The sequence below is a fragment of the Lagenorhynchus albirostris genome, chromosome 3 (assembly GCF_949774975.1).
Source record: "Lagenorhynchus albirostris chromosome 3, mLagAlb1.1, whole genome shotgun sequence".
Classification (NCBI taxonomy): domain Eukaryota; kingdom Metazoa; phylum Chordata; class Mammalia; order Artiodactyla; family Delphinidae; genus Lagenorhynchus; species Lagenorhynchus albirostris.
In genome coordinates, this window is record NC_083097.1 from 37,056,408 (window position 1) to 37,080,805 (window position 24,398).

At 37.8% G+C, this 24,398-nt stretch overlaps 1 protein-coding gene across 4 annotated transcripts in view; it reads left to right on the plus strand.

Annotated features, from left to right (window-relative positions):
* MRPS30 (mitochondrial ribosomal protein S30) overlaps positions 1-24,030 on the plus strand; it is a 66,519-nt gene extending 42,489 nt beyond the window's left edge. For 2 of the 4 annotated variants that reach the window (XM_060142933.1, XM_060142937.1), the window contains one exon: positions 6,352-8,789. In XM_060142933.1, coding sequence (XP_059998916.1) covers positions 6,352-6,433 — 82 coding nt within the window. In that variant the 3' untranslated portion in view covers positions 6,434-8,789. Of the gene's footprint in view, positions 1-6,351; positions 8,790-21,258; positions 21,334-23,731 lie in introns of those variants that run through there. The other 2 variants (XR_009539467.1, XM_060142936.1) reach the window with 2 other exon arrangements.
* The last annotated feature ends 368 nt before the right edge of the window (positions 24,031-24,398 follow it).

The following is a 24,398-nucleotide window of genomic DNA, read 5'->3' on the forward strand; positions in this document are numbered from 1 at the left end:
TTGTCTCGTTCAGAGGACTACCTTAATTTAAAGACAGCATGTGAATCTATTGAAATGTGTGTGGATTACATACATCTTGCCTCCTGGACCCAGCCCTGGACCCCAGTGGTTGACCCAGTGTCGAGCATATAGGTGGATCTTAATATTTGTTGGATGGGTAAATTCTGACTGATCAATGGAAACACTAGAAATGTGATTTTGTGTGTGTGTGTGTTGGGGGGAGGGGTGGTTTTTAGATGGGAGAGATTCATTCATTCCTGCATAACAAGTGGAAAAAAGTTTGTAAAGCAAAGGTTTTAATGGCAAAGGCTTTGAAAGTAAAAGTTTATTAAAAATTCAGAATCCAAGCTTGGGTATGAATGGTAAGTTCATGCAGTGTAGCTATCTTTTACTGTCCTCTTTTTGTACACTTTATTTTAGAGGCATTGACTGTTAACGCAAGATATGTCTTGGATAAATATGAATTAGTGGAGCAGAAAAAAAATGATAAGTAAACATTTTCAAAACAGGTTAGAATTAGAAAATATGTTATATAAGGACATATATTCTCCCTCAAGTCTTCACGTATCTAGTGAGTTTGCTATTTCTGTAGGAAACATCATCTTGCATGAGGAGAGAGGGCATTTTAAACTACATAAACAAGGGCTTCCCTGGTGGCGCAGTGGTTGGGAGTCCGCCTGCCCCTGCAGGGGATGCGGGTTCGTGCCCCGGTCCGGGAGGATCCCACATGCCGCGGAGCGGCTGAGCCCGTGAGCTATGGCCACTGAGCCTGCGCGTCCGGAGCCTGTGCTCCGCAGCGGGAGAGGCCGCAGCGGTGAGAGGCCCACGTACCGCAAAAAAAAAAAAAAGTAGACTACATAAACAATTCCATCTAGTTATAAATAGATTGTGTTCTAGAAGTTCATTTGAAAGTTAATTTTTTAGAAGTTATAACCTATTTTCCTGAGGAAGCAATGTGAGAAATAGGACTTAGATTCTCAAGGTGCCAGAAGGTGTAATGACTTGTCCAAGCAATTTAATGTAAAAGCAAGTGCTCCGGGTTAAGAAAGAGCTGGATTCAAATTCCACCTCTCTAAGTGATAGTTTCCTTCTCCATAAAATGGTGCTAATTATAACATTCACTTCATTGTGTCTATGTGGGTCAAATGACGTGGTAGATTATTAAGTGCAGTGCATGCTTCCAAGAAAACATTGCTCAAAAATGGAGACATTGTTTCTCCCATTACAATAAAGCCTACAAAAATCCATGCTCTCACGGTATTTATACTATCTTTATTGTATCCCATTCCTTTTGGGGCCCCAGACATTGTTAGTATTTAAAAATTATCTATGTAATTCTGCTCTGCTCTGGACAGACTTCCATACCTTTCTTCATTCTCTTTTCTCAGCTGGAAATGAATCCATATACTTTTTTTTCTTCCAAGTTCCAGCTCAAATGCTGCTTTCTCTAGAAAGGCTTTTTCCTCACTGGAGCCAGAATTAATGAAGAAAAACTCAAATGGTGAAGAAGGAGCTAAATACTAAGCAGAGCTAGTTCTAGAACCAGAACAGGCCAGTAGACATGTAGGTTTGCCTGCTTTTGAGGGTGGGTAGGGCAGGTGGTTTAGTGTCCTGGGTTAGGATAGGGCTCTTTTGTTAGAAATAGACTAGGTGAGAGCCCTAATCAAGGATCTGTCAAAGTAAATCAGAAGGGACTGAAGTAGCACGGAAATCCAGCTGGAGCGGTACTGTATAAACTTGACAGTGAGCCATATAAAAGCAGGAGCATTGCTAGACTCTCACAGTCTAACACAGGGTTAGTTAGGTGTTCATTAACTGACTTGGTGATTTGATTAGAAAAGACAGATGGAAGAAAGGAGAGTATACAAGCTAAGTTGTACAGAGGTTCAAAAGTCTATTAAGGCACATTCACTGAAGTAAAACATCATTCAATGTGTAGTTTTCTATGCAGTAAAACAGCCTGCTGCTTTTAAATTTTTTAATTAAAAATTTTAATTTTTGCTCTCATTCACCAGTTCCCTTTTAAGAAGTAATTCCAGCTTTCATTTCAAACCATCAGTAGGAATATCCATATTCTTCATGTGATGATTTAGAATAGAGCAGGGTGGTGGGGTGAGACAAAAGCCTTTAGTGGATATTAAAAACTATGATGCTTTAATTACGGGACTTTTAAATTTGCACATACTCGGTAAACACGTTACCCTTATAAGTTTCATGGCTCAGGTGTACGCATTTATAGAAAGAGCGGACTCCTTTGGGAGGAGAAGGATCAGATACACATTAGCAGACTGAATTAAAACTTGTATCATCTTATTTTCTTTTTTTTTTTTTTTTTTTTGCAGTACGCAGGCCTCTCACTGTTATGGCCTCTCCTGTTGCGGAGCATAGGCTCCGGACGCGCAGGCCCAGCGGCCATGGCTCACGGGCCTAGCCGCTCTGCGGCATGTGGGATCTTCCCGGACCAGGGGCACGAACCCGTGTCCCCTGCATCGGCAGGCGGACTCTCAACCACTGCACCACCAGGGAAGCCCAAAGGTATATCTATTTCTGATTACTTATCCTTGCTTTTTTTTTTTTGGCTCACAAAATTATGTCAATGATTCAGACTTTTCTAAGGAAAGAATTTTACATTTTTGGTAAATGTCAGGTGTTTTTTGTCTTTGTTTTTCCTTAAAGGGTAACAGTTACCAAAGGCTATATGATACATTGGTACCTAGTATATTGGGAAGATAGTAGTTTCTGGCTTTATTCCAACTCTTTCATTCAGCACATGGCCTTCCCAAGGGGACTGTTCTACTTTATAACTACGCTGTATGGGCAATCGTTTTAGCCAGGTGCAGTGGAAATTTTTATTCCTTTTATGAATGCTAAGCCAGCCACCCCTTGATGCATGTGTTGCATGTGTTTCTATGAGTGCCTATTTTCATGTACACCTTCCGATTTTGTCCTTGACCTTCGTGTGTTCTATTTCTATTAGAGCTCTTTGGCTTATTTCCTTGCTTTCTATGGTTTTTAGTACAATCTCTGTATGTACCAAAGATGCCCCATTTAAACTTCCAACCTATATCTCTGTCCGGAATATTCAGATACATCTATCTAAATGCCCCCTGAACATCTCAAGTTCTGGATCCAACAGACAGCTGTCACAGTCTGGTTTGTAAAGAGAAATATATATTTGGTCTTTGTCCCCATTCGTGGCACAGAAGTCCTGAGTCCCTGGGATTTCCTAAGTGATGAGAGCAATGGGTGTCTTCTGTTATGCTCATGAAGTGACTTTTGAAAAGCCCCTAGGTAACCTAAGGCTGAGGGCTGGTTGCTAGTGGAGCCAACCACATGATTAGAGGGTTGGAACTTTCAGTACTCCCGCCTACTCCTACCCCAACCCCACATCTGGGGAGGGGAGAGGGTCTGGAGATTGAGTCCAATCACTAATGGCCAATGATTTAATCAGTCATGTCTAAGAAATGAAGCCTCCAAGGAAAGCCCGAAAGGATGAGCTTCAGAGAGTTTCCAGACTGGTGAACACATGGAGATCTGGAGAGAGTGGTACAGTGGGCGAGCATGGAAGCTCCCCACCCCTTTCCCTAGACCCAACCCTATACATCTCTTCCATCTGGCTGTTCATCTGTATCCTTTATAATACCCTTTATAATGAACTGGTGATTTATTAAGTAAATGTTTCTGTGAGCTGCTGTAGTAAATTAATGGAACCCCAGGAGGCGGGTGTTGGAACCTCTGATCTATAGCCTGTGAATTAGAAGCACAGGTGACAACCTGGATTTGGAATTAGTGCTGAATTGGGAGTGGGGGAGAGGGGCAGGCTTGTGGGACTGAGCCCTTAAGCTGTGGCATTTGATGGTTAACTCCAGATAGATAGTGTCAGAATTGAGCTAAATTTGTGAAATGCCTGGTCAGTGTCCACAGAGAACTGAGTTACTTGCTTGGTGGTGTGGAAAGAACACACATATTGGACAGTTCAAACTCAATATGTTAGAATCTTAACACATAATATTTTCTCTCCTTCTTATACATTTTAACAACAACATCATCCTTTTACTATATCCTTATTTCAGTGAAAGTCACCTTTATTTATGTAGTTACCTAAGACTGTATTCTAAGATCAAAATTCAACATCTTCCTCATTTCTTACAGACAATTAATTCACCCTCCTTAACATCTTTAGGATCACTTTCTTTTTCTTTCCTTCTATCACCACCTTACTTTGGAGCCTCATAATTTTTTGTTTGCTTTACTGTGATAGTCTCCAAAGTACTTAGCCTACATTCAGTCCAGCTCTTTTCCAATCCATTTTCATACTTTACCCATCCACAGTGATCTTTCTAAAACACAGACCTTGGGTATTAAACTTGTCTAACGTTCATCTGGCTCGGTAAGTTCTGTGAGTTTACCATGTCTGATTCAACTTGGCATCTCTACTGTTTAGGTGAATACTAGATACAGGATATTTACTAATTCATTCCCTTATTCATTCCTTCACTTTAAAGGAAGTGAAGGTATTTAAGACCTTCTGTGATCCAGGGACTGGTACATGTACTGGGTATACAAATGTAAACAAGACAGCTAAAGTTCCTGTTCTATGCAAAAAAAAGTGGTGTGATATGATAGAAAGTAGACAGAAGTGGATATTTTATATAGAGTTATCAGAGAAGGCCTCTCTAAGGGGCCTGGAATCTTTAAGGATGAGAAGGATTCAGCCTTGAGAAACAAAAAGGTGACTGTATATCTGGAGCAGGGTAGGGTAAAGGGAAATTGCAGTGAGGTAAGGTTGCCCAGCTGGGAAAGAGCCAGAAGACAGAAGTGGTCAGTACACTTTCCTTCACTGTCTGAGTGAATATAAAGAAGTAGGTGGGGAACTTCTTTATTCTTTGACTTGGCCAGACACTAGAAGAGTTGCTTTGCAATCTTTCCATGCTATTGCCTTTACGTTTCCATTGGATACTGAAATCTGCAATCTGTTTAAAAGTAGTCAGTGGGGATTAGTGAGCTCTGTTGTCTTTTAGACTGTTGATTGAGGACTTGCAAGTGCCAACAACGAATAAGCCCGCAAGTCCCTGTAATATTTAAAATGGATCCATTTTGTGACATATTTTCCCCAAGTTTTTTAAAACCCTTAAGCGGAGACTCAGAAGGATGACTCCAGAGTGAATTAGCATCAAAAAAAAGAGGAAATGATTCCTTTGTTTTGATTCATGCTGATGGGCCTGCCTTCACATCAGAGCAGGAAGTCCTCTGATTCTTTTTTAAAGCACTATCAAATGCATATATGCTTTCTGTTGTCTGCATAAATTTCCAGAAGTGTCTAAAATTCAAATAGTTCAGCTTACTAACTGCATCTTCAACTCCTTATATGCAGAGGCAAGACAGTTCTATTGAAGAAAATTCAGGATAACGAGGACAGAATTGCAAATTGTAATTCCACATACAAGAGTGTTGATTTCACAATAAGGTAAATAACCAGTACCAAGCTGCATGGTATACTGAAGTGAATTTGATTAGTTGGTTATGGCACTGGATGGAATTTGGAAGTGGGTGGTAATGGAGTTCTACCTGATGTAGTAAAATATTAGGGGCTTTGGAGCCAAACAAATGTCTCTTCTTGCCTCTAATCCTCTGAGCTTTATACTTGAGAGCCAATTTCCTTTAATGCAGTACATGCCAAACTTGCCTGGCGGTAAAAATTACCTCAGGTAATCCTATCATTTTTACATTCCACAGTCCCTACTGAGACTGCTGACTCTGTAAGGGAGGAGCTGGGAAAGACATATTTAATGCCTCAGATGATCAGGAAGATTTGGGACTCACAGGCCTCATGTGACTAATTAGACATTTTCTTATTAGTCCCTGAAAATTCCAAGGTTCACCAGTTTGAGAAACACTGACTTGGAAAACTAAAGGCTTATACTTTTAAAATGTCTCTCACATGGTAATTATCACTGAAAAAGAGTGCTTAACCTTTAATCTTGTCAAAATTAGTTTTAAGGCTTACCTTTAAATGAAAAAGTAAAAGTTTTGAATTCTCAGAGAACTCATAAACCCCCAAGGGAATGTGGGATGATCCTTAGTTGGAGAGACTCAGTTTTGCTACAGAGCCAACTATGACAGTTGTCACTTCATGAATTTATTGTCACTTCATTACTTCCTAACTTTTCCTTATGCAGTATCTCAATTTCTCATTCTAAAGGCATCTGAGTTGTCCTCAGATTTTGCATTTTGGAATACCTAATATATGCCAGTTGGTAAGATGTTTAGGTCTAGCTCTGTATGTGTTATCACATTAGTTCAAAAACACTATTTCAATAACTGATTTTATTTTCTGTATTCCTCTTTGAGGGTAAGAAGCAAGTCATCTGAAAATGAGGTATGTCGAGAATCTGCGTGTGTGGTAAAACAACTTCTGGATCCCATCTTTTAGTTAGAAATCCACGAGCTCAATCTCCTTCAGTTTCTATACTCAAAAGGAAAAGTGGTTATTTATGTTCAACATGAAGATTCTTAGATTGTGACGCTCTTAACCATAAAAGCAAGCCTCACCATACAGAATTTAGCTGATTACTCTGATCCAGATATTGCTAAAACATTTTCAAGGATTATTGAAATATAATGTGCAGTCTTTAATTTTTCTGTATGTATTTTTCATATAGTTTAAATCTATCTAGATATCTAGTTTTCTCTCCCACTTTTCTTTCTTTCTCCCTACCCTGACCCACACCCCAAAATACACACACACACACACACACACACACACACACACACACACACACACACAGTGTATTTTCCCTTGGAGTGCATCAGTGTTTTTCTGATTAAGTTTGTATATATTTCTGAGACTGCATTTGACCAGAAAATCTAGGACATGGAGGAGGAGAATTGAAACTTTGATTAGAAAATGTGACTTTAGGTCATTATAAGAAATTAAATTATGTACTAACTAGTATTCTCTCCAAAAATAATTATGATAAATAATATTTTGCTTTGAGATGTCATCAAGAGTATCAAAAGATGAATTGTCCTAGGCTACATACTATGTATTTTGCAGCACACTCCTTATTTTAGATTTATTACTTTAAATAAATCAAATATATACTTAAATAAATATGAACTCTAGGTCCTCAAATAAGAATAAGATATACATTTCCTCCTCTTTTGGCAATCTCTATCACAAAATAGGCCAAGATGTGCCACATTCAGTCCATGGGAAATTTGCTTTATTCTGAAAGTGCTACTCTAGCTTTTCCGTATGAAATAACGATTTGCATTGAATTTGTCTCGTACTTTGGAATAGGCCATCAACTGAGTAAACTATTTGGAACGTTCACTCGAATCTTTGTTAACCCAGAAAATCTTTGTATCCTATTAAGAATTGATATATGGTTTGTCAGTCCTTTTATTATTGTTATTCTTTTTCAGTTGTATGTTATGGTCATGAGTATTGGAAATGGCTAAGATAGATTAAAAATGGTAGGTAATTATACTATATTATTTCTCAGATGGTTACATTAAGAGCTCACATGATATTAGGTATCATATGTTCTACATGGAAGAAGACCCTAAGACGTATTTTAAAGGGTAGTTTCTCACATAGTGATTATTAAAGAAATAATAAATTTCAAAAAGCAATAACTGTGCTATGATAATGCTTTTTTTAATACCAGTGAAATTTAACAAATACACCAAATTACAATTCTATAAATAACTTATTCCCTATGTGATTCATTAAATATATAAATGATCCCTTGTTTAGTCCTTGCTTAGCTAAACCTGTTATATTTCCATCTAACAATATTGGAAATTACTTTTTCACAAACATGTCTTCTTTTTCATTTGGTAGTTTGTCACTTTGGAAAAAAAATGATTTCAAAGTAACACTTCATGCTACACACATGCTATCCACCATGTTGGATTTAAATAAAAAATGACAGGACTTCCAAGTTTTACCTTTTTTGTGTGTTACCTTTAGATTATTGGTGAAGAATGAAGAATTCAAAATCACATATAATTTAAAACAAATGAACATTGATTTTTGAATTTGCTTTCCCATTTTGTGAGGTTATTTCCCAGATCAGAAAATGTCACTGTTATAAAGTAATAAAGCCATACCGGGGCGATCCAACTGAAAGAAAGGAGAAAAAAACTGTACAGTTTCTTATTTTAAAAATGTTTTCCTTTCTTATTAGAGAAAATTAAGAAAATACAAAAAGGAGAAATAAGAGAAAAAAACCCACTTTAAATATTATCCTTCAAAGGTCGTGTCTTTTATCCTTTAGTATATTTTCTTCTAATGTTTTATCTATGTTCACCTTTAGGGATTTTCATAGGTGTATATAAGCAATATCAAATTCTATTTAGTTTTCTTTTTACCAGTACACATCATATTTTGCTGTATTATTATAAATTTCTCAGAGATACAGTTATGAATATCTGCAGAATATTTCATTGGTTTAATATCCCATAATTCATTCCATTATTACTCTGATTAGACAGTTAAAGAACCTCTAATCTTTCGTTATTTTTTGTACAGCTTTGTATTTCTATCATTGACATGTTGCATTTCTCTATGATTCTTTCTTTTTGTAAAGTGATGATTTAATTATTGTTTTCAAATTTTGTGATTATATTCCTAGAAAACACAAACTTATCAAAAAATTATATTGACATATTATGCAGAATTGTACAGAATTATACAGACAAAATTCACTGAAGAAAATGAAAGAAGACATGAATAAATAGACTGATGGTTTGTTTCTCTGGATAGAAAGATTCAATAAAATACAAATACACATTATCTTTCCATTGTTTTTTGTTTGTTTGTTTGTTTTAACGTCTTTATTGGAGTATAATTGCTTTACAATGGTGTGTTAGTTTCTGCTTTATAACAAAGTGAATCAGTTATACATATACATATGTTCCCGTATCACTTCTCTCTTGCATCTCCCTCCCTCCAACCCTCCCTATCCCACCCCTCTAGGTGGTCACAAACCACCGAGCTGATCTCCCTGTGCTATGCGGCTGCTTCCCACTAGCTATCTATTTTATATTTGGTAGTGTATATATGTCCATGCAACTCTCTCACATTGTCACAGCTTACCCTTCCCCGCCCCATATCCTCAAGTCCATTCTCTAGTAAGCCTGTGTCTTTATTCCCGTCTTACCCCTAGGTTCTTCATGACATTTTTTTCCCTTAGATTCCATATATATGTGTTAGCATACGGTATTTGTCTTTATCATTCTGACTTACTTCACTCTGTGTGACAGACTCTAGGTCCATCCACCTCACTACAAATAACTCAGTTTCGTTCCTTTTTATGACTGAGTAATATTCCATTGTATATATGTGCCACATCTTCTTTATCCATTCATCTGTTGATGGACACTTAGGTTGCTTCCATTTCCTGGCTATTGTAAATAGAGCTGCAATGAACATTTTGGTACATGACTCTTTTTGAATTATGGTTTTCTCAGGGTATATGCCCAGTAGTGGGATTACTGGGTTATATGGTAGTTCTATTTGTAGTTTTTTAAGGAAACTCCATACTGTTCTCCATAGCGGCTGTACCAATTCACATTCCCACCAGCAGTGCAAGAGTGTTCCCTTTTCTCCACACCCTCTCCAGCATTTATTATTTCTAGATTTTTTGATTATGGCCATTCTGATCAGTGTGAGATGATATCTCATTGTAGTTTTGATTTGCATTTGTCTAATGATTAATGATGTTGAGCATTCTTTCATGTGTTTGTTGGAAATCTGTATATTTTTTTTGGAGAAATGTCTATTTAGCTCTGCCCATTTTTGCATTGGGTTTTTTTTTTTTTTTTTTGCGGTACGAGGGCCTCTCACTGTTGTGGCCTCTCCCATTGTGGAGCACAGGCTGCGGACGCGCAGGCTCTGTGGCCATGGCTCACGGGCCCAGCCGCTCCGCGGCATGTGGGATCTTCCTGGACTGGGGCATGAACCCATGTCCCTTGCATCGGCAGGCGGATTCTCAACCACTGCGCCACCAGGGAAGCCCAGGTTGTTTGTTTTTTTGTTATTGAGCTGCATGTGCTGTTTGTGTGTCTTGGAGATTAATCCTTTGTCAGTTGCTTCATTTGCAAATATTTTCTCCCATTCTGAGGGTTGTCTTTTGGTCTTGCTTATGGTTTCCTTTGCTGTGCAAAAGCTTTGAAGTTTCATTTGGTCCCATTTGTTTATTTTTAGTTCCATTTCTCTAGGAGGTGGGTCAAAAAGATCTTGCTGTGATTTATGTTATAGAGTGTTCTGCCTATGTTTTCCTCTAAGAGTTTGATAGTTTCTGGCCTTATATTAAGGTCTTTAACCCATTTTGAGCTTATTTTTGTGTACGGTGTTAGGGAGTGTGCTAATCTCATACTTTTACATGTAGCTGTCCAGTTTTCCCAGCACCACTTATTGAAGAGGCTGTCCTTTCTCCACGGTACATTCCTGCCTCCTTTATCAAAGATAAGGTGACCATATGTGTGTGGGTTTATCTCTGGGCTTTCTATCTTGTTCCATTAATCTATATTTCTGTTTTTGTGCCAGTACCATACCATCTTGACTACTGTAGCTTTGTAGTATAATCTGAAGTCAGGGAGCCTGATTCCTCCAGCTCCATTTTTCATTCTCAAGATTGCTTTGACTATTCGGGGTCTTTTGTGTTTCCATACAAATTGTGAATTTTTTTGTTCTAGTTCTGTGAAAAATAGCAGTCGTAGTTTAATCGGGATTGCATTGAATCTGTAGATTGCTTTGGATAGTAGAGTCATTTTCACAATGTTGATTCTTCCAATCCAAGGACATGGTATATCTCTCCATCTATTTCTATGATCTTTAATTTCTTTCATCAGTGTCTTATAATTTTCTGCATACAGGTCTTTTGTCTCCTTAGGTAGGTTTATTCCTAGATATTTACTTCTGTTTGTTACAATGCTAAATGGGTGTGTTTTCTTCATTTCACTTTCACATTTTTCCTCATTAGTGTATAGGAATGCCAGAGATTTCTGTGCATTAATTTTGTATCCCGCTACTTTACCAAATTCATTGATTAGCTCTAGTAGTTTTCTGGTAGCATCTTTAGGATTCTCTATATATAGTATCATGTCATCTGCAAATAGTGACAGCTTTACTTCTTCTTTTCCGATTTGCATTCCTTTTATTTCCTTTTCTTCTCTGATTGCGGTGGCTAAAACTTCCAAAAATATGTTGAATAAGAGTGGTGAGAGTGGGCAACCTTGTCTTGTTCCTGATCTTAGTGGAAATGGTTTCAGTTTTTCACCATTGAGGACGATGTGGCTGTGGGTTTGTCATATATGGCCTTTATTATGTTGAGGAAAGTTCCCTCTATGCCTACTTTCTACAGGGTTTTTATCATAAATGGATGTTGAATTTTGTCAAAAGCTTTCTCTGCATCTATTGAGATGATCATATGGTTTTTCTCCTTCAATTTGTTAATATGGTTTATCACGTTGATTGATTTGCATATATTGAAGAATCCTTGCATTCCTGGAATAAACCCCACTTGATCATGGTGTATGATCCTTTTAATGTGCTGTTGGATTCTGTTTGCTAGTATTTTGTTGAGGATTTTTGCATCTATGTTCATCAGTGATATTGGCCTGTAGTTTTCTTTCTTTGTGACATCTTTGTCTGGTTTTGGTATCAGGGTGATGGTGGCCTTGTAGAATGAGTTTGGAGTGTTCCTCCCTCTGCTATATTTTGGAAGAGTTTGAGAAGGATAGGTGTTAGCTCGTCTCTAAATGTTTGATAGAATTCGCCTGTGAAGCCATCTGGTCCTGGGCTTTTGTTTGTTGGAAGATTTTTAATCACAGTTTCAATTTCAGTGCTTGTGATTGGTCTGTTCTTATTTTCTATTTCTTCCTGATTCAGTCTTGGCAGGTTGTGTATTTCTAAGAATTTGTCCATTTCTTCCAGGTTGTCCATTTTATTGGCATAGAGTTGCTTGTAGTAATCTCTCATGATCTTTTGTATTTCTGCAGTGTCAGTTGTTACTTCTTTTTCATTTCTAATTCTATTGATTTGAGTCTTCTCCCTTTTTTTCTTGATGAGTCTGGCTAATGGTTTATCAATTTTGTTTATCTTCTCAAAGAACCAGCTTTTAGTTTTATTGAGCTTTCCTATCGTTTCCTCATTTCTTTTTCATTTACTTCTGATCTGATCTTTATGATTTCTTTCCTTCTGCTAACTTTGGGGTTTTTTGTTCTTCTCTCTCTAATTGTTTTAGGTGCAAGGTTAGGTTGTTTATTTGAGATGTTTCCTGTTTCCTAAGGTAGGATTGTATTGCTCTAAACGTCCCTCTTAGGACTGCTTTTGCTGCACCCCATAGGTTCTGGGTTGTCGTGTCTCCATTGTCATTTGTTCCTAGGTATTTTTTGATTTCCTCTTTGATTTCTTCAGTGATCACTTCGTTATTCAGTAGTGTATTGTTTAGCCTCCATGTGTTTGTATTTTCTACAGGTCTTTTCCTGTAATTGATATATAGTCTCATAGCGTTGTGGTCGGAATAGATATTTGATACGATTTCAATTTCTTAAATTTACTGAGGCTTGATTTGTGACCCAAGATATGATCTATCCTGGAGAATGTTCCATGAGCACTTGAGAGGAATGTGTATTCTGTTGTTTTTGGATGGAATATCCTATAAATATCAATTAAGTCCATCTTGTTTAATGTATCATTTAAAGCTTATGTTTCCTTATTTATTTTCATTTTGGATGATCTGTCCATGGGTGAAAGTGGGGTGTTAAAGTCCCCTACTATGAATGTGTTACTGTCGATTTCACCTTTTATGGCTGTTATATTTGCCTTATGTATTGAGGTGCTTCTATGTTGGATGCATAAATATTTACAATTATTATATCTTCTTGGATCAGTCCCTTGATCTTTATGTAGTGTCCTTCTTTGTCTCTTGTAATAGTCTTTATTTTAAAGTCTATTTGTCTGATATGAGAATTGCTACTCCAACTTTCTTTTGGTTCCCATTTGCGTGGAATATCTTTTTCCATGCCCTCACTTTCAGTCTGTATGTGTCCCTAGGTCTGAAGTGGGTCACTTGTAGACAGCATATATATGGGTCTTGTTTTTGTATCCATTCAGCCAGTCTGTGTCTTTTGGTGGGAGCATTTAATCCATTTACATTTAAGGTAATTATCGATATGTATGTTCCTATTCCCATTTTCTTAATTGTTTTGGGTTTGTTATTGTAGGTCTTTTCCTTCTCTTGTGTTTCTTGCCTCGAGAAGTTCCTTTAGCATTTGTTGTAAAGCTGGTTTGGTGGTTCTGAACTCTCTCAGCTTTTCCTGTTTGTAAAGGTTTTAATTTCTCCATCAAATCTGAATGAGATTCTTGCTGGGTAGAGTAATCTTGGTTGTAGGTTTTTCCTCCTTCATTGCTTTAAATATGTCCTACCAGTCCCTTCTGGCTTGCAGAGTTTCTGCTGAAAGATCAGCTGTTAAGCTTATGGGGATTCCCTTGTGTGTTGTTTGTTGTTTTTCCCTTGCTGCTTTTAATATGTTTTCTTTGTATTTATTTTTTGTTAGTTTGATTAATATGTGTCTTGGTGTGTTTCTCCTTGGATTTAGCCTGTATGGGACTCTCTGTGCTTCCTGGATTTGAATAACTATTTCCTTTCCCATATTAGGGAAGTTTTCAACTATAATCTCTTCAAATATTTTCTCTGTCCCTTTCTTTTTCTCTTCTTCTGGGAACCCTATAATTCGAACGTTGGTGCATTTAATGTTGTCCCAGAGGTCTCTGAGACTGTCCTCAGTTCTTTTTGTTCTTTTTTCTTTATTCTGCTCTGCAGTAGTTATTTTCACTCTTTTATCTTCCAGGTCACTTATCCATTCTTCTGCCTTAGTTATTCTGCTACTGATCCCATCTAGAGTATTTTTTATTTCATTTATTGTGTTGTTCTTCATTGCTTGTTTCCTCTTTAGTTCTCCTAGGCCCTTGTTAATTGTTTCCTGCATTTTCTGTATTCTATTTCCAAGATTTTGGATCATCTTTACTATCATTATTCTGAATTCTTTTTCAAGTAGACTGCCTATTTTCTCTTCATTTTTTAGGTCTGGTGGGTTTTTATCTTGCTCCTTCATCTGCTGTGTGTTTTTTGGTCTTCTCACTTTGCTTATCTTACTGTGTTTGGGGTCTCCTTTTTGCAGGCTGCAGGTTCATAGTTCCCGTTGTTTCTGGTGTCTGTCCCCAGTGGGCAAAGTTGGTTCAGTGGATCGTGTAGGCTTCCTGGTGGGGGACTAGTGCCTGTGTTCTGGTGGATGAAGCTGGATCTTGTCTTTCTGGTGGGCAGGTCCACGTCTGGTGGTGTGTTTTGGGGTGTCTGTGGCCTTATTATGATTTTAGTCAGCCTCTCTGCTAATGGGTGGGGTTGTGTTCCTGTCTTGCTAGTTGTTTAGCATAGGGTGTCCAGCAGTGTAGCTTGCTGGTCGTTGAGTGAAGCTGGGTGTTGGTGTTGAGATGGAGATCTCTGCGAGATTTTCGCCATTTGATATTACGTGGAGCTGGGAGGTCTCTTGTGGACCAGTGTCCTGAAGTTGGCTCTCCCACGTCAGAGACACATTACTGACTTGTGGCTGCAGCACCAAGAGACTTTCATCCACACGGCTCAGAATAAAAGGGAGAAAAAGTAGAAAGAAAGAAAGAGGATAAAATAAAATAAAGATAAATAAAATAAAGTTATTAAAATAAAAAATAATTACTAAGAACAAAAAAATATTTTAAAATAAAAAAAACAAACAATAAAAACGGACGGACAGAACCCTAGGGCAAATGGTGAAAGCAAAGCTATACAGACAAAATCTCACACAGAAGCATACACGTACACACTCACAAAAAGAGGAAAAGGGGAAAAAATAATGTATCTTGCTCTCAAAGTCCACCTCCTCAGTTTGGGATGATTCTTTGTCTCTTCAGGTATTCCACCAGTGCAGGGTACCTCCAGTTGATTGTGGAGATTTAATCTGCTGATCATGAGGCTGCTGGGAGAAACTTCCCTTTCTCTTCTTTGTTCGCACAGCTCCCGGGGTTCAGCTTTGGATTTGGACCCGCCTCTGCGTGTAGGTCGCTGAAGGGCATCTGTTCTTCGCTCAGACAGGACCAGGTTAAAGGAGCAGCTGATTCGGGGGCTCTGGCTCACTCAGGCCAGGGGGAGGGAGGGGCACGGAGTGCGGCAGCAGAGGCCAGCGTGACGTTGCACCAGCCTGAGGCACGCCGTGCATTCTCCCTGGGAAGTTGTCCCTGGATCCCGGGACCCTGGCAGTGGAGGGCTGCACAGGCTCCCCGGAAGGGAGGTGTGGATAGTGACCTGTGCTCGCACACAGGCTTCTTGGTGGCGGCAGCAGCGGCCTTAGCGCCTCATGCCCGTCTCTGGGGTCCGGGCTGATAGCCGCGGCTCGTGCCGTCTCTGGAGCTCCTTTAAGCGGCGCTCTTAATCCCCTCTCCTCGCGCACCAGGAAACAAAGAGGGAAGAAAAAGTCTCTTGCCTCTTCGGCAGCTCCAGACTGTTTCCCAGACTCCCTCCCGGCTAGCCGTGGTGTACTAACCCCTTCAGGCTGTGTTCACGCCGCCAGTCCTCTCCCTGGGATCCAACGGAAGCCCAAGCCTCAGATCCCAGCCCCGCCCACCCCGGCGGGTGAGCAGACAAGCCTCTCGGGCTGGTGAGTGCTGGTCTGCACCGATCCTCTGTGCGGAAATCTCCCCGCTTTGCCCTCTGCACCCCTGTTGCTACGCTCTCCTCCGCGGCTCCGAAGCTCCCCACCCCCCTCCGCCACCCACAGTCTCTGCCCGCGAAGGGGCGTCCTAGTGTGTGGAAACCTTTCCTCCTTCACGGCTCCTGCCCACTGGTGCAGGTCCCGTCACTATTCTTTTGTCTCAGTTTATTCTTTTTTCTTTTGCCCTACCCAGGTACGTGGGCAGTTTCTTGTCTTTTGGGAGGTCTGAGGTCTTCTGCCAGCATTCAGTAGGTGTTCTGTAGGAGTTGTTCCACGTGTAGATGTATTTCTGGTGTATCTGTGGGGAGGAAGGTGATCTCCGCGTCTTACTCTTCCGCCATCTTCCCCCTCTTCTCTATGAGTCTATCTATCCTTAGGAAAATAAACCCTATTAATAACCTTGTAAACAAATTTTTCTCAAATGAAGTTCAGTGGAGTTTTCCAGAGATGGCAATGGAAATTGACAAAATTTCTTATTATTGAATGTGGAGCTATATGGTTTAGAGAAATCATATTAGGTATAATTGATTTAGTACTTTAAGAGTCGATATTTTTCAGGAATTCCCTTGTGGTCCAGTGGTTAGGGGGGCCTGGGTTCGACCCCTGGCTGGAGAACTAAGATCTCAATGTTTATCAATACCCAATTTCAAAATCATTATCTGGAAAGTTATATATAAAGCAATGTAACTTTAACTAATGACAAACATTACATGAAAACAGTACATTTCCTAACTTAAAAAGTATATGTGATTATAGTTTTGCTAAATGCCTGATGTTGAATATTGTCATGTGAGGAATAAAGTAAATTCCAGCGAAAAGAATATTGGAAACCAATTCTGTCCCTCATCTGCTCTGCAGTCTCTCCACGAAAGGACCAGTCTGGGACACGATGTCGATGAAAGGTAGACTGCTGAACTGCATTTCCTTTTGTGTCTGGGGCACTGAATCCAAGCAAGGTTACACTGTTATTTGTTGAAATAATAGCTGGAAACGGAGAAAGTGCTATTGATCCTTTCATCAATAAATCACGAGTAAACAGTGCACGCTCCTTGAGCTGCTAGGGGAAAATTATATCTCATTTCCCGTTTGCCTCCTCAAGTAGAGCGGGATCATTCACTAAATATGCAAAAGAGAAGTTTCAATTACGAGTTGACTTCTAACATCTTCAGAGAAAATTTTCTATGAGTTCACCTCTCATGACAAACAGCCTTTAATATAACTCTTCCTTTTCATTTCTCCTCCTCTTTTCTTCCTCTTCCACCCCTCCTCCTCCTTTTCTGCTTCATTCTCCTTCTTTGTTCTTCATTGAACACTGCTTTCTTTGGAGGAATACAAGGAGACATTTCTGAGAATAAAAATCAGTTTTTAAAAGAAACAAACAAACAAACCCAACACTCTCCCCTGTGCTGTCTTCCCTGACAATGCAGATTGAATCGACTTCTGAATGTCTGTCAGCACTGGGTCTCAGGTGGTATTGGGGTTGCTAAGGCCTGACGAGTACACAGCACTACCACGGCAGATGAAGGATCCAGGACAGACTTTAACAGTAGCCAGTGAGGGGCAGGTAGACATTGCAGGTTGTCGAGGAGGATCTGCCTGTTCAGTAAATGCAGCCGGTGATTCAGGCAACAGTACTTGAGTGCTTGTCATGGTCTAAAGATTTCACATATGATAGACCATTGGTTTTGACATGTTACAAGACACAGGTAGGAAGGGAATTTAAGAGCAAGTAGAGGAAGCCAACTCACTGGAACTGCGGTACAGCCAAAAGACTCCTGCATACAGGGAAAATAGAGCAAGGCAAGTCCAAGCCTAGAGAAAATCCTTAGAGAAATATATACTTATGGATGTGTTCATTGCCCAATATTGTTATGCAAATTGTGCTATAATTGCATAAAGTTCTGCTGCCTATTTAGAAGTTTTAGCAGACTTTAAAGTGATTGCGTCCTCAATATGATTAAAATGAAAATCTAATTAGAAATAAATGTGTGCAACTGATTTGGCAAAATATTTTAGTATAAATGTAATAAACAAGTCACAGTTAGTTTAGGTTCTATGTGTGTTCTTCTGTACAAGAGTAATGAAAAAAGTCAGTTAAAAAGTTAGCAAGCTTTAGATAGACTCTATTATACCATTACAGTGTCAACGAATTTCAAAATGCGATTATATCTGCAAATGGAAATAAACATTAGAGGGTGATTAAATTAAGTGTAGTTACACATCTTTTGGTTATACAAAAATCAATTATGGAAGGTACGATAGTTGTACGGTGCACTGGAGTTTTATTTTCATACCAGTCTAATGTGTAACTGTAGATAAATTATGTCCCTAACATGAGTTATTGTTTTTGTGAAAAGATCCACCAACCAACCGAGCACCAACTTGTCAGAATCAAGGCAATGGTACTTTCATTACAATGAGTCATTTCCTAAGGAATATGGGCATTGGTAATTGCTAACACAGGTTTGAGTGATAATGAAAACTCTTGGTTACTTTGACAACATATTTTCTTTTATTCAATCAAATACTGACTATGTGGAAGAATCTAAGTATGCTTGGGGAGAACTGGGGAAAGTTTGTGGATGGATAGAAAAGGCTGGGTATTTCCTACCATCAGAATTTACCTATGTCCTTTATTTTTTAGAAAAGAAATGTGACTATAAATGAAATGTTACTATACTTCAGACTACGAATTTTGTTAGAAGAGTGCTTAGTTTGTAATAAGAATTTTCCCCTACAAGATAGTCTTTCTTCCCCCTCTGCACCTTTAAAATAGAAGCAGTTCCTTGTTAATGTTCAAAAGTCAGTTAATATTTTCTAGTGGAGGAAAATAAAAATTGCCAGTGTCTGCAGAAAAGAGCAGTGTTATTTGTCTGAAGAGCTTTTGTTTTATTTATAGGCTGAGCAAAGAAAAAATCAAGCTAGAATCTTTCTTTTGGTAATTTATAAGTAAATATAAGTCATCTTTTTTTTTTTTTTTTTTTTTTGCGATACGCGAGCCTCTCACTGTTGTGGCCTCTCCCGTTGCGGAGCACAGGCTCCGGACGCGCAGGCTCAGCGGCCACGGCTCACGGGCCCAGACGCTCTGCGGCATGTGGGATCTTCCCGGGCCGGGGCACGAACCCGTGTCCCCTGCATCAGCAGGTAGACTCTCAACCACTGCACCACCAGGGAAGCCCCTAAGTCATCTTTTAATAGTACGGCTAAATATTGAAAATGTTTCAGGCAAGCTTGAAAAGATTATTATTTATTGGGTGTAGGATTCTCAATTATATGTCTGTGTAATTGAGTTTATTGTGTTCTTTAAATCCTCTCTGTTGTCAGTAATTGACTCAATCTATCCATGTATAAAAGAAATAGATTTAAATATCCAATTATATTTGTGACTTTTATCAATATCTTATAATTCCATAATGTTTACTTTACATATTTTAAGGCAATGCATTTATGTGTTTACATAGAAATGATTATTATCTTTTCCATTTTTATTATGTTATTTACTATCATTTGTTTATTGGTTATTATATTCTTGGAGACTATTTATCAATCTTCACTGTTAAACTTCCCACTTCATATTTAAGGAGTATATTGGAGCAAGCATCTAGCTAGATTTTGTTTGTGTTTACTGATTTTTTTAACTTATATATGTCATTTTACATTTTTACTTTATTCTTCATTTTCTGGAATTACTGTTATGTGTATGCTGGAGTCTCCCAAGCTATAATTTTTACCTTGTTTTTAAAGTTTCTATTTTGTTATGTTTTTAGTCTACATTTTGGATGAAGTTTTCTACATCTTTGAATTTACTAATTTTCTTTTTACAATACTTCAGGTCGGAGTTTACCTTATTTTAAGTTTTCAGTTTCAATGAATTTATTTGATCATTTCTTAGTATTTCCATTTTGTTTTCACCCATTCTTGCATAATTTCTTCATGATGGTTTCATAATTTCTTGTTCATTTTGATAAGCACTATCTCTTCTTTGTGCTCGGTAAGGATGCTAAACGTTCATATTTCTAAAAATATTTTCAGATTGCCTTGTTTTCATTTTATTTAGAGTAAATTTATCAGCTATTTTTTAAGGTGGTAGGCTATCTCCCTATTCATTATTTAGAGGCTTATAATGAGTGGAAGATTTTATTTCTACCTCACCTGCTTTTACCCACTTCTTATTGGCAGTTTTATAATTTTCTCCATCCAAACTTGCTAGAACCTCAGACCTGAACTAGGTCTTGTATTTGCGACTCAGGGCTCCTGTTCCTCAGAGATTCAGGAGCCCTGGAAACTAGTCACTAGCTAGGTGAGAATATGGCCCATGTCCTGACCTCTAGGCTGCACTTGCTTGCTTCTACTTTCCTTGCTTAATCTAAGTTTTAACCTCTGGCAGAGTTTGGTCACAGACTGGGACAATTGACCAAACCTTGAGTAGGATGAAATTTGTTTTATTGCCTAAGCTGGCATGGATCACTTTAAGTTTCTCATACTTGCCGAGTTGGGAATTCCCATCTGGCCCTGACTTCTTACAGATGCTAAACTTGGCTGGCCCATGTTTGTGTTTTGACTCCATACCTATGCTACAGAGATGGTTGTCTTATTTCAGATCTCAACTGTTTCTTTTAATTTTCTCTCTTTTTTTTTAATTGGTATCTTCCACTGCTTTACATTAGAAGAAACAGGTCTCAAAACATGGAGCTATAACACTATATTGTCTTTAGCTGCGCTGTACAATATAGTGGCCATCAACCACATGTGGCATGTTAAATTAAAATCAATTAAAATTAAACAAAACAAAAAATTCAGTTTCTCCATCACATTAGCCACATTTCAAGTTCTCAATAGTCCCATGGGGATATTGGCTACCATTTTGGATAGTACAGATGTAGCCTATTTCCATCATTGTAGACAGTTCTCTTGGGTGCTCTGTCTACAGTATGAAGATAAATATTGAAAAGAAGACAAAAAAGGCTGCAGATATTTAAACTGTTATGAGGTTGTTGGAAGCCCTGAAGCTTACTAAATTATTGCAACAAGACATACATAGACTCTTCAGTAATAGGATTCTGAGACCATGTGCTTTATTGTCAACAACATGTCTGTAGTTGCCCACTGTGAAGTTTTCTCTGAAGTATAATCTTCTGATTTTGGAACCTGAAGACCTGGGTGCAAGTTCCAGTCCTGCCCCTTGCTAAGAATGTGATCTATGGTTATACACCTAACTTCTCTGAACTTCCATTTTCTCATTTGAAAATTAAGATAATAGTTATTTTGCCAACTCTGTGTGATTTTTGTAGTATATTAAGGTGTATTTCAGAATTAATTAATAGGTGACCTTTTTATATTTAAAATTTTACATTTCTTTAAATCTTGCTTTTTAATGTTTCTTCTCAAGTAACATAATGTTTATTCTATTTTATTTTTATATTAGAAGTATCCATGTCTAATTACATTAATAGAGATGATTTTGAGTAATGAGAAAATTATAACTTCCTTCCCAAACAGGTACGCCTATGGATTAGAGAGTGCTAATGACGGCATTCCACTGAAGAATCTTCCACTTCAGGCCTAGTGAATGAGGTATATATATTTCTGAACCTTAATGTAATAAATTTCAATCTGTAGTGTTATAGCAATTTTAGCACCTGTTACACAATATGACTCACTTTTATTAGACATAATCAGGCAAACCATGAAGCAGAGTGCTGAAACCATAAATAAGATTTGACTCTAATACTTCTATCCATCTCCATAATCAAAGAGTAATCTTCATATGTGTACAGTTTAGTCAGTTTGTTTTTTTTTTTTGGTAGAACATCTTAAGGGAAACATTTTTATCAAGACCCTTAAGTTTTAATATAACAGATTTTCAATACTGAGATCTATATAATAATTGTAAAATTTCTATATTAATTCCTGAATCATTTCACTTACTTGTAGGAAAGGCAATCTCTAATTGTACAATAAAACGCTAATGTTGAGGGGATGTGAGTAGTTAAATAATGGCAAATTTTTAACTGTCGTATTTTTTTCTACTTAAAAGAAAATATGTTTATTCTTATAATTGTTTGGTCTAAATTAAACAATATTTATCTCTCATATATGAAATTGAGACATGCATGTTCTAAAATTCATCATTTGTAGCCTATTTTAACTGTCACAGAAACTCTTCAAGGTAAGTGTTTATAACAGATGAGGTGACTGAAACGCAGAAAGTTTACTTTTCTGAAACTGGGTTTTTTTCAGTTCAAGCTCTACTCTGTATCTGTTGTCTTTCTTGTAATGAGGCCCAAAACAGAGTCCTAATTATAATATTGGTTATCTGGTTCTTACCCCACAATGAAGGCTTCTAATGTTTACATTGACTGAATTTTTTATTAGCCCTTTTGGAAACCTATTTTATACTCTTTGTTAATGTGACACCAAATAACTGTTTTTTGGAAACAACCTATGGACAGTGAATCCTTCCCAGAAGGCCTAAATATTCTCTGTTAAAGTAATCTGTAGCTTTTTCTGGACTATGACAGATTTTCTGTAGAATCTCATTTTATAATCCAGTTTTAGCCTGTGTTCTGTAATTGTCCATTCACTAATGATGTCTGTATCATAAAATTATAATTATGAAGTTAACATCTAAGTTTTAGCTTGACAGGGAGCTAATTATTATTTATGTGTAAATAATAGTGGAATAAAGAAAAATACAAGCTAAACATAGATATCTATAGTAAAATGTTGCAATATATGCAGAGAGAGAAGAAATATGACCTATTTGTTTCATTTACTGGAAACTACTAAATCAGTAAAACCTTGGGAAATTTAGTTTTCTATAAAAATGATTTTACAAGTTTTCCGGGCCACTGACAACGTGTAAGGTGAACTGGGACATTCATTTTGAATGTATGACCCAAGTTGTTCCTTTGAACTCAGATTGTAGTAATGGGGCATCTACATGGAAGATTCATGCAACTGTAATGTGAGGCTGAAATGAATTTTAAAAGATTATCTATTCCTATTCCCTTTTCTTCTCAGTTTGGCTGGATCATTCCAGGTGCATAAAGTTTTAAGGCAATCAGAGAAGGAAGCAGCCTTTTACTAACTCTAGTAAACTTTATCTTGCTGTATGCTCTATTTTAAATTTATATCAGCCCTACTGGAGACAGCTCATAGGCGAATTATGAGAACAGTAAGAAAACTTGAAACTATATCAAATGAGGACAGTGGGAAGAATTTTTAGCTAACTAGCAGCATAAGCAATTTCTTAAGCATTTGAACAGATGTGAAAGAGAGAAGGAGAGGACTCTTGTCTTTTAAGAGTTACCTATGCTAATGGATAAAAATTACAGAAAGACAGATTTCAGTGATATATTGAAAATAATTTTATAGCAATCGTTGAGTGTTTTCCATATTTGAAGGTGATATTGTAGAAGGAATTAAAGCACTAAATGGATGTTGGAAGGTGGCTCCCATATTGTAGACAATACATTGAACCTCCGGGAACTTAATTGTATGACCTAATAATTATGTCAGAGATGCAACTTAAAACTAGGTCTATTTGAAGTCCAATAAGTATGGCATTGCATCCAGTTTCTGATGCTCAGAATTTTAGTCAACCACCATCCCTTCATTTTTGCATAGGAGACAACTGAGTCCCAGATTGAGGTGAGAACTTGCCTAAATTTACATGTAAACAAAGTTTATATTTGGGTATGGCTCGTATAAATGGCAAGTTATTAATATGAATTTGTTTGCAAAGATGGGATGAATTATAGATGAAAAATTCTCAAATATTGAAGCAAGAAGACCTGCAGAGGTCATGTGTCCCATGTAAAGCTCCCTTCTGTAGCTTGCTTGACAAATGGTTATTCAGCTAGAGCTTAAAAACTCAACTTTGTGAATATTCCTTTTCATGTTTGACAGAGAGCATTGTTATATTGAACTGAAAAACTGTCTTCTTTTCTGGTCCAACTTCTATACTTAGAAACAATAAAGAATAAATTTGTGGGCTTCCCTGGTGGCGCAGCAGTTAAGAATCTGCCTGCCAATGCAGGGGACATGGGTTCAAACCCTGGTCCAGAAAGATCCCACATGCCACGGAGCAACTAAGCCCGTGAGCCACAACTACTGAGCCCACGTGCCACAACTACTGAAGCCCACACACCTAGAGCCTATGCTTCGCAACAAGAGAAGCCATGGCAATGAGCAGCCTGCGCACTGCAACGAAGAGTAACCCCTGCTCACTGCAACTAGAGAAAACCTGAGTGCAGCAACAAAGACCCAATGCAGCCAAAAGTAAATAAATAAGTATCTTCACTATGATTAACTGTTTGGGTTTTTGTTGTTCTTGTTGGTGTTTTTGTTTACTCAATTTATAGTTGAAAAAGTTAAGACTCAAGTAATAGAACAGAAGTACATATCTTGGGAAACTATATTAGTTTTTGAATTATTCCTGTGCAAAACAGAAATTAAATAACAGAAAGTGCACCAAGGGAAATTTAACTTCGTGAATTGTGAAGTAGGAGGTGAACAATGCTTCCTTTTTACCACCAGAGGTCTTCAAAAGATCTATAATAGCTGCATTTCCTCCAACTGAGGAAGAAAAATCTCTAATGACAAAGCTGACAGAGTCTTAGCAAATAATATACTCA